Below are 15068 nucleotides of genomic sequence, written 5' to 3' on the forward strand. Positions count from 1 at the left end.
ATTCTTGATTTCTTGTGTTTTTGCAGATTTTTCACACTTACATGTTGCAGATCAATAAACTATACACGGACAACCTGAATAAGTACATGTGGCAGAGTTGTGGTCCCTGGCTGAGCTGCAGGGGAGGGGTGGTGCAATGAACTCAAGTATGCATATGTTTTTTTTTACAGAACTTTATGCTGATGCACAAACTCAACAGCGACATCCTTTATTGCACAGATAGTCCATGACCATCTCTTTAGTTTCTGACACATTAATGTGCAACAAGGACAACTTGCAACACTCTTTTTCTGGTCAAGGTTTACTCAGCAGAGATGCAATCACTGTAAAAATAAAACTGGAGAAAACGCACTTCTGTGATGGCAAATAAAACACGATTTACCAACATGTCACACCGCAATCAGTCTTATGAATACTAAGAAGTTGCAGCAGCATTAATTTTGGTGTATGTGTAAAGTTGCACCCAGATATGTCGTCTACTGACAGATATTATCTATCACACGATTAAGAGCTGGGGGGAAAAAATTAATAAAAGTTAAAAAGTTGCCTCAGAACAGGATGACTAACTCACTCTACGCTGTACACAGCCTGAAATTCGAAACCTTGTTCACTCTGTGAAATAAAAAAACATCTGTGTTTCATCACTTAACAAAAAAATACAATATAACTCTATAGTTGACAAATTCAATAGCACAGACTGAGAACATTAAATTATTAGCAAGCACTTTGAGAACTTAATTCTCAACAGGCTTTTAAGAAGTCAAGCAGTGTTTCCATGGCAGGAAAAAAGCCAGATGACGTCAAAATCTCAGGCATGCATTGAATTCTGAGTGTCAATAACCTGACTTGGCTGGAAAATAATTAGAAGAGAGCGAGAGACGTGAGGGGAGGGAAAGAGGGGGGTTGGGGGGGGGGGGGGTGCATTGCTGCCAGGCCTAATTCTGGCTGTTTGAAAGAGGCTTAAAAAAACTCAGAATGCGGTCGTTCATTCCAAGGCTGTAGAGTCAGATCTGCTAGATGCCTTTGTCCCTGAGTAAACTCAATGCTTTCTTTTCTGCTTTTAAAGAACCTGATTTGACCCAAACTTAGCCTGAGAGGACGGCTCTGTGTCAGAGTCACATGCTTATACAGTCTACAGCTAAGTGAATTAAACCCTATTTAGAGAGGCTGAGGGTAAAAGAAATCAACACATTCTCTTTTTTAAAATGCAATAGCAATGAGTCCTAACTGCCTTGAAACATGGAAGTTTAACTGCTCTCCTTTTAAATCAACCTTGGACATGATTTTTTCTGATTGGCTGTGCTTGATAAACAGAAGGGCAGAACAGCAGGTTGGTTGGGTTTCAATCCCTACAACAAAAAGTGTAGATGACCTCACTAATGATATCGCCAACAGCTCTATCCCTCAACCTGCTTGTACATGCACCTATATTTGAAAGTCCTACATCCCTTAATTCACGAGTTATTGCGCTCGCAAACTTGGGTATCCACCCAACCTGGCTGTCCACCAGGCGAGGTGATGACATTACCCCAAGCCTTTCAGGCTGAGGGGCTGAAGACTGTCAGCAATCAACTATTTAGAGCAGTCTGAAGTCTGAGCTTCTGGCTTAAAGACATTTAAGCCATATACTGACTTCATTGTTTGCAACTTTGAACATTTTAAATCCAAGCATCCATCTAAATAATTGGATTTAAATATATGGCAGACACTTTCAAACACACTTTAACCCCACTATTATTGCACAGTAGAGCATATCATTTCATTTTAATACCATAATCAGGAAAAATGATTTCACTGTTGTGTGGAGTATGATTATTGCTTACCGAATGACCACATCGTATTTATTGATGATGCTTCCCAGGGAGCTGTTTTTAATGGCAAAGCCATTACCTATGACTACACAAGTTCTGCACTCAAGGCTGTGGAGAAAAACAACACAGGTTCACATTATGAATTAAATGTGGCAAATTTTTCTTTATCAAGGTTTCTCATCGGTCTTAAAATGAACATGTTTTGTTCAGTTACAAACAAAATGGCTCTCTGGAGGCAAAAACCTATCATCACTACTGGAACAGCACGCGAGGACATAGGGAACAGTTATAGGGAACAGTTACAGAGAGCGTTTTCACAGAACTCTTTGCAACCATGTTAAAAATCAAGTACAAGGCCACAGTTAGCATGTTAAACGTTAAAGTTCATGACAGCACAATTAAAAAAAGATGGAACAAGTGTGGCTTGTTTGGAACGTTTGCCAAGAGAAGGCCTCGTCTTTCTAAAAAGAACGTGGCAGCACAGCTTAGGTTTGCAAAGCTGCATTTAAACAACCACAGGAGCTCTGGAACAATCCTATGGGCAGACGAGAACAACGTGGAGATGTTTGGCCATAATGCAGAGTGCTACATTTGGCAAAAACCAGTGCCTGCAAACCTCCATGTTGTAAAGAAAAATGGACCAAAATTCCTCCACAACGATGTGACAGATTTCAAGTTATTGCTGCTAAAGGCGGCGCCACAAGCTGTTGAATCATAGGGTGTTTTTCACAGGACTGCATAGTGTGTATTTGTTGGCACCGATCTTGGCCTACTCTATTTTGAGCATGATGGCTTGAATTGGTAAACAGAGCAGGATACTGAAAAATTTTTAAATAGTTAAGAATATTTAGAATAATTAGAAAAGTGCAGATTAATATTCTTGTAAATAAATAAATTGTAAGATGGTCTAAAAAAGCAAATCGTTATCCATGATTGCAATATTAAACTAATTCGCTTTACTACTGTTGGCCAAGTTTGCTAAAGTGTGCTCAAACTTACTTTTCAATGTTGGCTGGCACGTGATAATTTGTAGTTACAGCAAGCACTTTCAGTAGCAGCAGCTCTGGGATGAAAAGTGAGAAATGGAGAAGTTCAAAAGTTCACGCCGAACACAGAGCTTGAATTGGTGAAAAAGCTACAGTCCTGGGTTTCAGCTGTATTAACAGTTTAAGATGTCATCTATTTAATCCCCAGTCCTGGTCCCAGTCAAAATGAGACAAATTTGCTAAAAGTGAGTGGGAAGAGTGGGGATTAATTTAAAATGCAAGGTCAACATACCACTGCCCTTAATGCCATAAGGTAATGCCAGATCTGACAGATGCTGCCGCCAAAAGAAATCCTCCATTTTCATAAAGAGCTGCGTCCGTCTGCTAATGCTGCATGAGAAATGTCAAAGCAGGGTTTATAAGATGATACCACACAGTTTCAGTGTACAGATGAGTTATGCTGCCAGAGGCTTTGTGGCCGGGAGAGCAAAGAAAACTGCTTCAAGTTTTTTGTCTAAAATAATCAACCCACACAATAGACAATACCATCTGTTCTGCCAAGCAGTACAGTGTTCAAGCTAGCACATAAAAAAGAAAAAAAAACTGCTTTGTAATCTTAACTGATGCACTAGCGTTACCAAATGTTCTGGTACCCATTAAGCAGGTAAGCCAACCTCGTTATAAGAAAATCACCTATTTATATGATGCCATTCAATAGCAATTTCCTTCATTAAAATTCTCCGCTGACATTCCCTCGCCATGGAGAGGGGAAAGAAAACAATAATGCTCACAGAGCCTGTGGAGTGAGACAAATGTGGCAGGTTGTAATATGTGAAACAGTTGCTCTTCTGTGCTCACTCACTCCAGCTGTTTATAACCTACTGTCTTTGACAGTAAGTCTCTCAGGCATTTATTACTCTTGTGTGCCAGCTAGCCCTCTGTAGGAGATCAGGATAAATCTCCGGGCAGGGAGTCTAATTAGAGAAATGTCATTGTAACTGCCTCGCAGGCTTCCCTGTGACTGACTCATGTTAAAAATCCAAGAACAACGGACTGGTAACTCTGAACTGAACTCTTTTTCAGCTACACATCTTAACTGTTGCAAATGTTAAAGGGCAGGCGGTGGAAGGTCGACTGGGCTAAATAAATAAACAGTGACCTTGGATGAGGTTTGGCCAAACCACACATTCCCTTTTACTAATAAAGCAGAGCCAAGAATAAAGGTGAGTAAATATACAGGTCGATAAACTGATAAAGAGACTAAAAGATAGATAACTGTGAGCATGTTAGAGAATGTGAAACAGGGATTAGTTAACAAAACGGGCTAGACATTATCAAGTTATAAAAAAAATATGTATATGTCATGAAGACATTGTTAGCCAAAATTAGTTTTTCACATTAACTCCCCCTCTCTGGCTTTTTATCAAGACATTCCACTGGAATGACTGAAACTTACTGTAACCATTATTTAGATGGAAACTCTTCTTTTAAACATAACTCTTCTTCTCTGTAAAATATGCTTTTCTGTCATGACTGGTACAGAGCAGTCCAGTTTCAAGGAACTCGGCACTTTATGTTCAAATAAAAACACTGCTATACACCACTCCTTTAATAAGTCAGTTTCCCCAAAAAAAAGAAAAAAAGAAAAAAGAACACACAGACATGCCATTACTCACTTAAAGTTAAGGCTCTCCCATTTCTTCTGGGTTAGCCAGCCACCACACAGCGACTTGCTACTGCTGGGAGACTTGCTGGTGCCTCCATAGCTGAAAGACAGTTGCCACAGATGGCATGAAAACTACTGCTGAATCAGTGAAAATGGAAAGTGCCAGTAATTTAGTCCAAAATGCTCAAAAAGTGCAAAAATTGCTATGTGTGAGGCTTTGGTTGACTAGCAGCTCAGACCACTTTGTGAATAGGCTGTCTTCTCAGATTTTAGTGACTCAGCGCTGGCCAGAAATCCTGCGAAATGGGTATTACTGTGATTCTGTGACTCAATACCAGAGAAATTAAGAAAGAAAGAAAGAAAGAAAGAAAGAAAGAAAGAAAGAAAGAAAGAAAGAAAGAAAGAAAGAAAGAAAGAAAGAAAGAAAGAAAGACAGACATGTTTGTGTTAGAGTGTGTCTTTGTGTGAGATTACCTCTGAATCAAGGCATACGAACAGTAGAACATGACAAAGGTGACGAAGAACAGGAGAACTGGGAGAAGCCTAGGCCACCATACTGGAGCAGACAAAGACAAAAACAGAAGCAAACATATCAGGGTATAAAAGTAGAGTCACCTGAGAGACAATGCTCAGTCTTCTTCTATGCAAATTATGATGTTTGCTTTTTCTGACGTGCCATTTTGAAACAGGTGTACGGGCAATGCCAATGAAACTGATTTTCATTCAAATATCACTTTCCAAATTAAGACAAATGCAAAGGCTTATAGGAAACTGTCCATCTGCTAGGATTTATTTTTAACAGCAAAGAGTGAAGATCACAAATTACGATACGATGTTCTCAAAAATGGTTTGAATTCTTTAAATACACTGAAAAAACTTGCAAATCTCATAAACACATATTTTATTCACAACAGAACACATAACAAATGTTTAAACTGAGATATTCTACTTTTTCATGAAAAATATTAGAAAACGATGGCAACAAAGGGCTCAAAAAGTCAGTGGTGCTAAAAAGAAACAGCTAGGGGAACATTTTGCAACTAATTTGGTTAGTTGACTACATGTTAGTTACATGATTGGGAATAACAAGAGCACCTTAGAGAGGCAGTTTGACAGAAGTAAAGCTGGGCAGAGGTTCATCAATCTGCAAACAAATCTGTCTACAAACCATTTCTGAAATTTGAAAGTGTAAATACAGGTTTAAGATCAACATATGCTCCAATCCAGAAAATGTGTCTTTCAGGAAAGGTTGCACATATTTTAGCAAGACGATGCTAAACCACATACCACCTCTGTTACAACAGTTTCATAGCAGAAAAGTACATGTGCTGAACAGTATGTCTGTGAAGGTTCTCAGTCATCCAGGTCATTGTAGTCAAAGGAGCTTGCAAAGAAAAGAGTCTGGACTTCTTTAAGTTGCTTGAAGACATTTCACCTCTCATCCGAGAAGCTTCTTCAGTTCTAAGGTCAAACATGTGAACATTGGCATCCCCTTTTGAGGATGTCAATGTTCAAATTTTGGACAGAGAGGACAGATGGTTTGAAAGAGGAGTGAAAGAAGCCATCTATGTCCACTGTGAGCGACCATCTTTGAACAGAGGCGGTGTCTGCCATCTATAATCCAGTTTTGAGTTACCTCCCCAGACGCCTTAACGCCCACTCACACCCTGGGCCATCTGACCTCAGGAATTCGCATGATAAGGTGGAGCCAGGTTTCACAATGAGCTCACCCGAAACCCTGGCTGATTGGGACCCACACCCAGTTTCACACCTTGGCTCAGGCGATTAGAGGATCATCAGGGGGTCCTTTTGTCCCTCTGCGGGGGGTCACTCCCACTAGGTTTAAATCAGGGACTCCCCACCATTTGACCTTAGAACTGAAGAAGCTTCTCGGATGAGAGGTGAAACGTCTTCAAGTAACTTAAAGAAGTCCAGACGCTTTTCTTTGCAAGCTCCTTTGACCATGTGCTGAACAGCACTCCAAACCTTTCATCAACTGAAAACAGTTGATACATCATGAAACCAAAAATACAATGAAGTCAAAGAAGAAGAGAAACAAGGATACTACACAGTGGTAAACACAGCTGTTACCCAACTTTTTTGAACGTGCTGCTGCCACCAAATTCAAAATGACTTATTTTGTTCATAAAATGGCAAATTTCTAAGTTTCAACATTCAATATGTTTTCTATGTTCTATTGTGAATGAAATATGGGTTCATTGCATTCTCTTTTTATTTAAATTTTACATAGCACATGTATGGAATGAGGGTTGTATATGAGTATCATTTGATATACTGGACTTATGTTAATGTGCATTTGGGAGCATCAAAAGTTTTCTTTTTCTTTTTTTTTTAACAACATCTCCATGAAATTACTCTAAAGCAGGGGTCGGCAACCCTAGGCACGCGTGCCAACTGTGTCACGTGAAGGGTTAACTGATGGCACGACCATAGCTGGACTGGCCATCAGGCATACCAGGCATTTGCTCGGTGGGCCGATGATTTTTTTTTTGTAACGGTATAAATGAAAGGTGGTGGATTGGCCAGTTGCTGGCCGGTGTGTAAAAATAACTCAGTTGTTTGGTGGTGGCTATGGCGTAGCTTCCACAGATTCAGTAAAATTAACAAGTGGTGGAGGCTGGCAGGTGGACGAGGGAGAGGGGAGGCAGGAGGAGGAGAAACCCGAGGCGGCCACTGGTCTGAGTGTGAATTGAACTTCAGGTAAGAAGTTATGACTACAGTCCATCTGGGTCAGATATAAACCAAGTTTAGGTGGAGTTTATTTTCATTGTGCTGACTTTTTACAGTCAGTTACAATAACTCGTACTGCGTGCTAGCTAGCATGACGGAGTTTCTATACAGCTGGGTGGGTGCTATGATGTTACTGATAGTGAACTTTATTTTATTTATAAGGTTAGTTAGTAGAGTTGCCAACTGTCCCGCATTCAGAGAAATTATTACGCATTTCGTGTTGAGCTGAGAAGGGACGCAGTTTGTCCCGGACTTCAGCTAGAATGGAAAAAGACACAAAGGTGGAGTTATTCTGTCTTTACGCTGCACAGCTGCCTCTTCTCTCATTCTCTCTCTCCTGTTGCTACTTTAATCATGAAACTGATCAATGATCAGCTGATTGGCTTTTCTCTCTTGTTTGTTTATCGCCCACTTTGCGCCAGAAAGAGGAAACTGAGGAGCTGTCCGCTCAGCGCAGCGTCAGCACCATGGAAATACACGGATACATCCGTAGACTCGAGACACAATGCGTTTTTGGGACTTTCAGGTGTATGGACCAATGTTTTCTTTTCTGATCAAACCAGAAATCTTTAATGAGCAGCTGGATTTGTCTCGCATTAACTGGCTGAGTTAATACCAGTTAATGCAACATCGAAGCAGCTGGAATCCACAGCTGTGCGTGTTCATGGAGCTTGCATTTTCACCAGCTGGACATCACTACCTGACAAGTTTAACTGTCTTCACAACATTGCAGAGGCCTTATTGACAGTATTTGGCTCCACATATCTGTGTGAGCAGATTTTCTCTCACATGAGTGTTAGAGATGGCACGATACCACTTTTTTATGTCGGCTACCGATATCATAAATTTGTATATCTGCCAATACCGATATGAATCCGATATAGTGTATTTTTTAATCAATAAAACTGTTTTTTAATATCTTGCTGCATTTTTTATAAGTTCATACTCAAGTTTAAATAAACAACAACACTAAAGCTATTCCGTTATACCTGTATGTAAAAAATACACTGCATCCAAAATATTTCATAGTTCAGCAATACTGATAAATCTAATAAACTTAAACCTACACAATCCTTCCTATTCTGGTATTTTAAAGAGCACTTAGCAGAAATATTAAGCAACCTAACTAATAGGGTTGCAAACTCCCAGCAAAAAAAAAAAAAGGAAACCACCCCCCACCCTCTACCTCATGATGCTTAATCAACGTAATCAACTTTAATTTGATGCAGTGTGAAAACAAAAATGCACAGAATTAAATTATTTTTCAAGAATAATTAAATAGATTCAACATCTTTCTTCAACAGAACTGCAGACTGCACAGATGGTATCTTCCCAAAGGAAAAAGTACTATAGCTTACTAGGGTATATTAGACTTAACAGTTACTATATACAGTAATGGACTTCTATACATTTTACATCAGATTAAAACTTTGGGTGTAAGATTCAGATAATTATTTATTAAAAGCTACACATTTTAAATGAGAATAAGAAAGAAAAGTATGTCTTTGTGCCCCATTTTCCCAGTTAATGCCCTATCGGCCCCCCTGGCTAAACTTTGCTAGATCCGCCCCTGCACAGTTACCAGCCGTCAGCTACGTAGAAAAAGATCCTGGTGTAGAAAGTAATATTAAATAAATTCTAACAACAGCTTATCAAGCTTAAACGTGCTGCTGTTGTTCAGCTGCTGGTTTCCTCTTTCTGGCGCGAATGTGTGCCAAAAACAAACAAGAGAGACGGAGTCGCGACAGGAAAGCCGATCAGCTGATCATTAATCAGTTTCACGTTTGAAGTAGCAGCAGGAGAGAGAAGGAGAGAGAGGCAGTCGCTCCATATATTGGTTGTTAAGCTTAACGCAGGAATGCTTTACAAACATTCAGAGATGAACTTACACACTTGCTTAACTTCTCTCTTGGATAACTTCCTCTGAGTTTGGTAGTGAGGCTCCAAATACACACAGCCGCTCTATCATGTGAGCACACTGCTCCGAAGTGCAACGGTTATGGGCCGAGTTACGCTGTGTCGCAAGTTTTGTGAGGTGCTTTTTTGATATTTAATGGATCGGATTACATTTTTTATTTCTCTCCGATATCCGATCCAGTAATTTACGTCAGTATCGGACCGATACCGATACGTAATATTGGATCGGTCCATCTCTAATGAGTGTCCTCGGGTAGCTGTCTGAATGCTGGACACTCGGAGACCTGTGTCTCTGAGTGGGAGACCAGAGATCAGATTAATATGTGTATTAACAAACATGCCATATTGGCCCAGTTTATTTTTCTTATCATTGTTGTGAGGAGACCATAAATAGCATTTGTATTTTTTGTTGTACAGTTAATTTGCTGTTATAGAGTTCTTGTTATGGATAAAAAGTGTCTTTTTTTGTTTCAAAATAGCTGATAACTATTCGCTGATAGCTGCCAACATCTGCAAACAAATATAATTCTATAAAGTGGTTCTATATAGTGTGTAACTGTTAATATAGAGCATTATTAAATTTATTGCTAATACAATCATATGGTACACTGACTTCTGAGGAAATTTTAAATGGCACTCGCCATCAAAAAGGTTGCCTACCCCTGCTCCAAAGATTGCTGTGCTTGGACTTTCTTCTCATCAGGTTCAGTGGTAAAGCTACACTGTACAGTAAATAAAGGTTTTTTCCTGCTAACTGGACTAATAGCGGGAAGTTTGGGGCAATTTAAGGTGTGATTAAATATTTTAAGCTTCATCTATAACAAGGCATTGAACAATAAACCCAAGGACCATTAAAAAGAGAGTTTGGAAGGTAATTTTAACCACTGTCTTTCTGACAGTTAGATAAGGACTCCATTCAATAATAAATTACAGCCAGTAAGTGCTGCACGGTGTTTGAAAACAGATAAATATACTTAGCCTGACTTAGCCTGATGCAAGTTTAAAAGAAGACGTTGTAGTGTTATGAGTGGTTTATGTGCAAAAATACATGCAATAAATTATACACGGAATACATGGAAATTGCTACAAAATTCATTTAACGCTAAAGTTTTTAAAGTGTAAAGAGAAAAGCCAGCAACAGCCTTTGGTAACATTTTACAGTGGTTCGAAAAAGTGTTTCCCCCCCGTCTTAAATTCCCTATTTTTTTGCATATTTGTCACACACTTATATGTTTCAGATAATTAAACAAACGGTAATATTAGATAATATAAGATAAGCTGAGTCAAAACAAAATGTAGTTTTTAAGTGAAAAAAGTTATCAAAACCTATCTGGTCTTGTGTGAAAAAGTAATTAACCCTGCCCCCTTGTTAAATCATGAATTAACTGTGATTAAACAGGTTTTTTGTAAAGCTGAGTTCAGTTTCACTAAACACACTCAGGCCTGATTACTGGCAGACCTGTTGAATCATTCAAATAACAAGGCCTGGACTGCTTTAACTAACACGATCTGTATGCTGGCTTAAACAGAATTATGGTTACTGTTTGACAAAGACTCACTGGTAACCAAATTGTTCTGATGATAAGTGATAGTACTGATAAGTTCTACAATATTCAAGAAGTCCAGTTTGACCTCTCAGTATCTCACATTAAACAACAGTGAATTTAGGGCATGTTAAAAATCCCAATCCTCAAATTTGCTGTTCACACAGAGAAAATCATAAAAAAGATCTTAAGACAATAAGTTAAAAAAATGCAATGAAAATACAACAACAGCATCAAAAAAAAAAAAAAAAACAATCACAGAGAGCAAAAAGGCTTACTTTTAGTTGCCTTCTGGGACATCTTCACATGCTCGCTGAGCCTCTCATGACTTCACAATATGTGGTCACCCTGATAGTAGGTACAGGAATAAGAAAGCTCAAATATTTGCACATATGACACTGCCTTTACTGTAAAAAAACAAAACAAAAAACAACTGAAAATGTGATCTGAAAGTCAAATGACATGAAAACTAAGATGTAGAGCATTTTGCACACATATGTAAATGTGTTCAAAGCATTTAAAAAAAGAAGGATCACAACGCGTTTCACAACTACAAGCAACAGCTAAAAATACTCTAAGTTAAAATGAAAACACACAACAGTGTGCACTAGCTAAAAGCAAACCTATACAAATAAGCCTTGAAGCGCTCTTTAAAACTTTCAATAAAGTCCAGAGATTTCAAATGTATTAGTAGTGCACAAGGTTATTGTAATTAGCTGAAACTAAACTAAAAACTAATCACAAAAAAACCATTTTAATTCACTAAAATAAGTATAAAATTAGACCTTTGAAAGACTCGTTAGAAAATATAAAACTTTAATAACTCTAATAGTGCATTCCGTAGTTCACAAGCTCAAAGCTCATAATCTGTTTTAGTTTTCAGTCTAGAACAAAGTGAACCACCAAGAGGTTTAGGGTGAAAGACCAAAATGACCTGTATGTAACTGTATGGATGTAGGAGTTACAAAGGTTTTGATAAAACCAAAGAAGAGGCTGTGAAAAATTACATAACGTCAATCACTTTGATGCAGTTCTCACATCCAGAAGTTGTCTCACTACTCTTAATGCAGTTCTCAAATCAGAAACACTTTTCTCCCCACTCAATTGCATTTCTCATTATTTTTATCTACATATACTTCACAACTAAATATATTTGTAATTATGCTGATGCACTTCTTACTTGAATCTCACAACTCATCAAAACAGCTTGTACTTTTGTCAGTCAGAACTGTAGATACTTTATTTCCTTGCATTTTTTCTCAGTTGCTTTAGTAATGTTTAGATGTAATTTCTTACATCAGAAACGTCATTCTCACCACTCTCCAAGCAGTTCTGAAAGTTATACAGTTAAGCATTTTTACAATTTTTTTTATACTTTTATTAAAAGGCATCTGAAGGACTTTCAGACCACGAGAAACAAAATTCTTTGGTTTGATGAAACAAAGATTAAAGTCTTTGGTCTGGATGCCAAGCATCATGTCTAGACAACATGTTCTCATCCCAACTCGTCACATACCCATGCGATAAGATAAATCGTCAGGATGTTACGCATTCAGAGGCATGAGAGCCGTTTGGAATGAATCTATACATGCAAATGTGTTTTACTCTCTGATCATGAATTGCTTTGGAAAACACTATCTGACTGGGTTAAGGTTATGGTTAGGGTTAAGGTTAGGGTAAGGGCTGGAGCGTGTGTTACCGCTGCGAGCAGCATTCTATTGGATTCAACTGAGAATCTGGAGCGTATCATAAGGACGCCAAAGGGTACCTTTCGCATTGCTATGAGATGCCTCGGGACATGACAAATTGCCGGTATGTCACACGCTAGGAAAGAGAATGCTCGGGTCTGGGGAAAACCAGGCACCGTTCATCACTGCGGAAATGCCATCCCTACAGTAAAGCATAGCATCATGCTCTGGGGATGTTTTGCAGCACCAGGAACTAGGACAATAGTGGGGGTAAATGGAAAAATGAATGCAACAATGTACAGAGACATCCTTGATGATAACCTGCTCTACAGTGCTCTGGATCTCAGAGTGTGATAAAGGTTCATTTTGCAATAGGACAATGACTTGAAGCACACAACCAAGATAAGAAAGTATACAAAACTAGTAAAAACTATAATTGGACCATGTCGGATTCATAATAAACTGGTCACTGAACGAAAGGATATAGTGTCATTTTTAGCACTTTGTGCTTGGTTCAGTAATGCACATCTTATCTATTATCTGATTTGTGACAGAAGCCAGAGTCCTTCAGAAACAGTTTAGCATGCCTGCCCATGCTTCAGAATCAGCGGAAGGAGTGCAAAGCAGAACGTCTATTTTAGGATACACATGAGTGCACATGCATTTGCTACATTAACAGTAATATAATACTGGTACAAATTTCTTAACACTACCACAGGGTTGCTCTGCAGATTGTACTTCTGGAATAGACTGTAGGCCAGTCAGGGCACCTACAGTAAAAAAAATGGTTATCTCCCAACATGAAATTTAATATAATGCTGCTGCCAACTGAATCAGGGACGAGTTATATATGGGTAACGCCGTGTGTGTGTGTGTGTGTGTGTGTGTGTGTGTGTGTGTGTGTGTGTGTGTGTGTGTGTGTGTGTGTGGATATGAAGCCAGCTTCCTATCCAGCTCCAGATCCTGTGTTATTGTTCAGGAAAACACAAAAGAACTGAAGAATGTGGACAGGCGCACGCTTGTAACGCAACTGTATTTTCTTTGATAAAACACAGTTATTTTGTTTTTTCCTCTCCACCTCACTGTGGTCTCCTGCTGTCCACAGAATTACAGGATGAACATGTTCTACGCTTGTACTCATTGTTGTGCTGGACTGTTGTGGAGCCATTTGTTTGCTTCAGATGTTTCACTTAAATAAACTCAGTTACTCTCTGAACAAACTGATTTGTTAGTTCAGACATGAACTAAAAGCTGCTTCCCCGTTTCCTTTGCTAACCCTGCAACTATTTCAACAGTTTGTTTGGCAGTCGAGCCATAGTTTAAAAAAAAAAAGACTTAGAGTTAAAATTGAACAGATCTTGCAGACATTACAATGATGTCAGATCGAAGTACTTCCTAAACACTGCCCGGATGTCACTGTTAGACTTTCTAGCAATACAAAGTTCAAGAATTGTTTTAGCATAAAAGGAGACAAACTAAAGCTTTCAACTCACAACCTCACACTTTTGGGCTCTGCACTATCCTACTAAGCTGATTAACCTGATGTTTATGTGATGCCATTCCTGAGTTTTTGCTGTTGACATCGCAGACAGAGAGGAGATAACTGTAACTGTAAGAGCCCTATGTGTTACGTTCACTGTGGACTTTCTGACAGAGCGCTCCACAGGGCCGTGTGTTAACACCTCTGCTTTTCACTCTGCTGACTCATGACTGTGCTAAGTCACACAACCTCAACCACATCATGAAGTACGCTGATGACACAACTGTGCAGGACATGATAAGCAGCAATGATGAGTCAGCATACATCCCACCCTCGCTCATCATCAACGGCTCTGCTGTGGAGATGGTTTGGACCACCAACTTCCTTGCACATAACTGAAGAACTCCTTATCAAAGATATCTCAGCAGAGAGTGAACTTTGTGATACAGCTGAAGGAAGGAAGCTTCCCTTCTCCCAACCTCACCACATCCTACACAAGCACCATCAAGAGCATTCAGGCCAGCTACATCACTATCTGACACGGCAACTGCAACGTATCTTGCCGCAAGCAACTGCTGTGGGTAGTGAGCATTACTGGAGCCTCACCCGCCACTACAAGAGGATGGAATACATATTGTGATTTACTGTTATGTTCTGGCTAATGGTATGTTCTGGTGCTCAAAACAGAGACGTACAGCTTTTGTGCAATCTTAAAAAATCCACAAAACTCTCTTAAAAACTCCTACAAACAGCTAGAATCATGCTACTTTTGTGCTCACCGCAAATGAAACATTTTTATTGATAATTTCTTGAGATCAAATTGTCCAGATCAGCTAAATTGCCACTTAAGTGACATTTTCAGTGATACAGTGACATTTTTCACACTTCTACATTCAAAAATGGAAATACTGCTGTACGGAACATTAACAGAAATTTGGTTGGGTATGCAAGACCGTTTTAAGACTTTTTAATGCACCATAATTACACATTCTCCTAACAAACGTCTTTATTAACACTTGCACACTGATCACTAAATGAAACAAAGCTCCTCAGGAACCAACCAGTGGTTTAAAACAAACAAACAGGACATCTTACCTTTTTCTTCTTTCATTTCAAAAGGCTGGGTCCTCAGTTGTTCCTATGTAATCAGTCTGGGATTTTCCCTGCAGTAAAATGAAACTGCGATCAGTCATATAAAGGCAAACAGAGAAAGCCTGCACAGTAA

At 39.1% G+C, this 15068-nt stretch overlaps 1 protein-coding gene across 5 annotated transcripts in view; it reads right to left on the reverse strand.

Moving 5' to 3' along the window:
• st3gal4 (ST3 beta-galactoside alpha-2,3-sialyltransferase 4) overlaps positions 1 to 15068 on the reverse strand; it is a 49701-nt gene that overhangs the window by 8840 nt on the left and 25793 nt on the right. For all 5 annotated transcript variants that reach the window (XM_086261270.1, XM_086261267.1, XM_086261269.1 and 2 more), the window contains 7 exons: positions 14939 to 15006; positions 10954 to 11023; positions 4938 to 5019; positions 4474 to 4563; positions 3090 to 3187; positions 2811 to 2874; positions 1824 to 1919 (listed from right to left, as the gene is read on the reverse strand). In XM_086261270.1, the coding sequence (XP_086117396.1) occupies positions 1824 to 1919; positions 2811 to 2874; positions 3090 to 3187; positions 4474 to 4563; positions 4938 to 5019; positions 10954 to 10975 (452 nt within the window). In that variant the 5' untranslated portion in view covers positions 10976 to 11023; positions 14939 to 15006. The remainder of the gene's footprint in view (positions 1 to 1823; positions 1920 to 2810; positions 2875 to 3089; positions 3188 to 4473; positions 4564 to 4937; positions 5020 to 10953; positions 11024 to 14938; positions 15007 to 15068) is intronic.

The sequence above is a fragment of the Aulonocara sp. 'chitande type north' Nkhata Bay genome, linkage group LG14 (genome assembly GCF_057382095.1).
Source record: "Aulonocara sp. 'chitande type north' Nkhata Bay isolate Kocher_YH1m ecotype deep benthic linkage group LG14, A_spYH_male_GT1.1, whole genome shotgun sequence".
In the NCBI taxonomy this organism is placed as follows: Eukaryota; Metazoa; Chordata; class Actinopteri; order Cichliformes; family Cichlidae; genus Aulonocara; species Aulonocara sp. 'chitande type north' Nkhata Bay.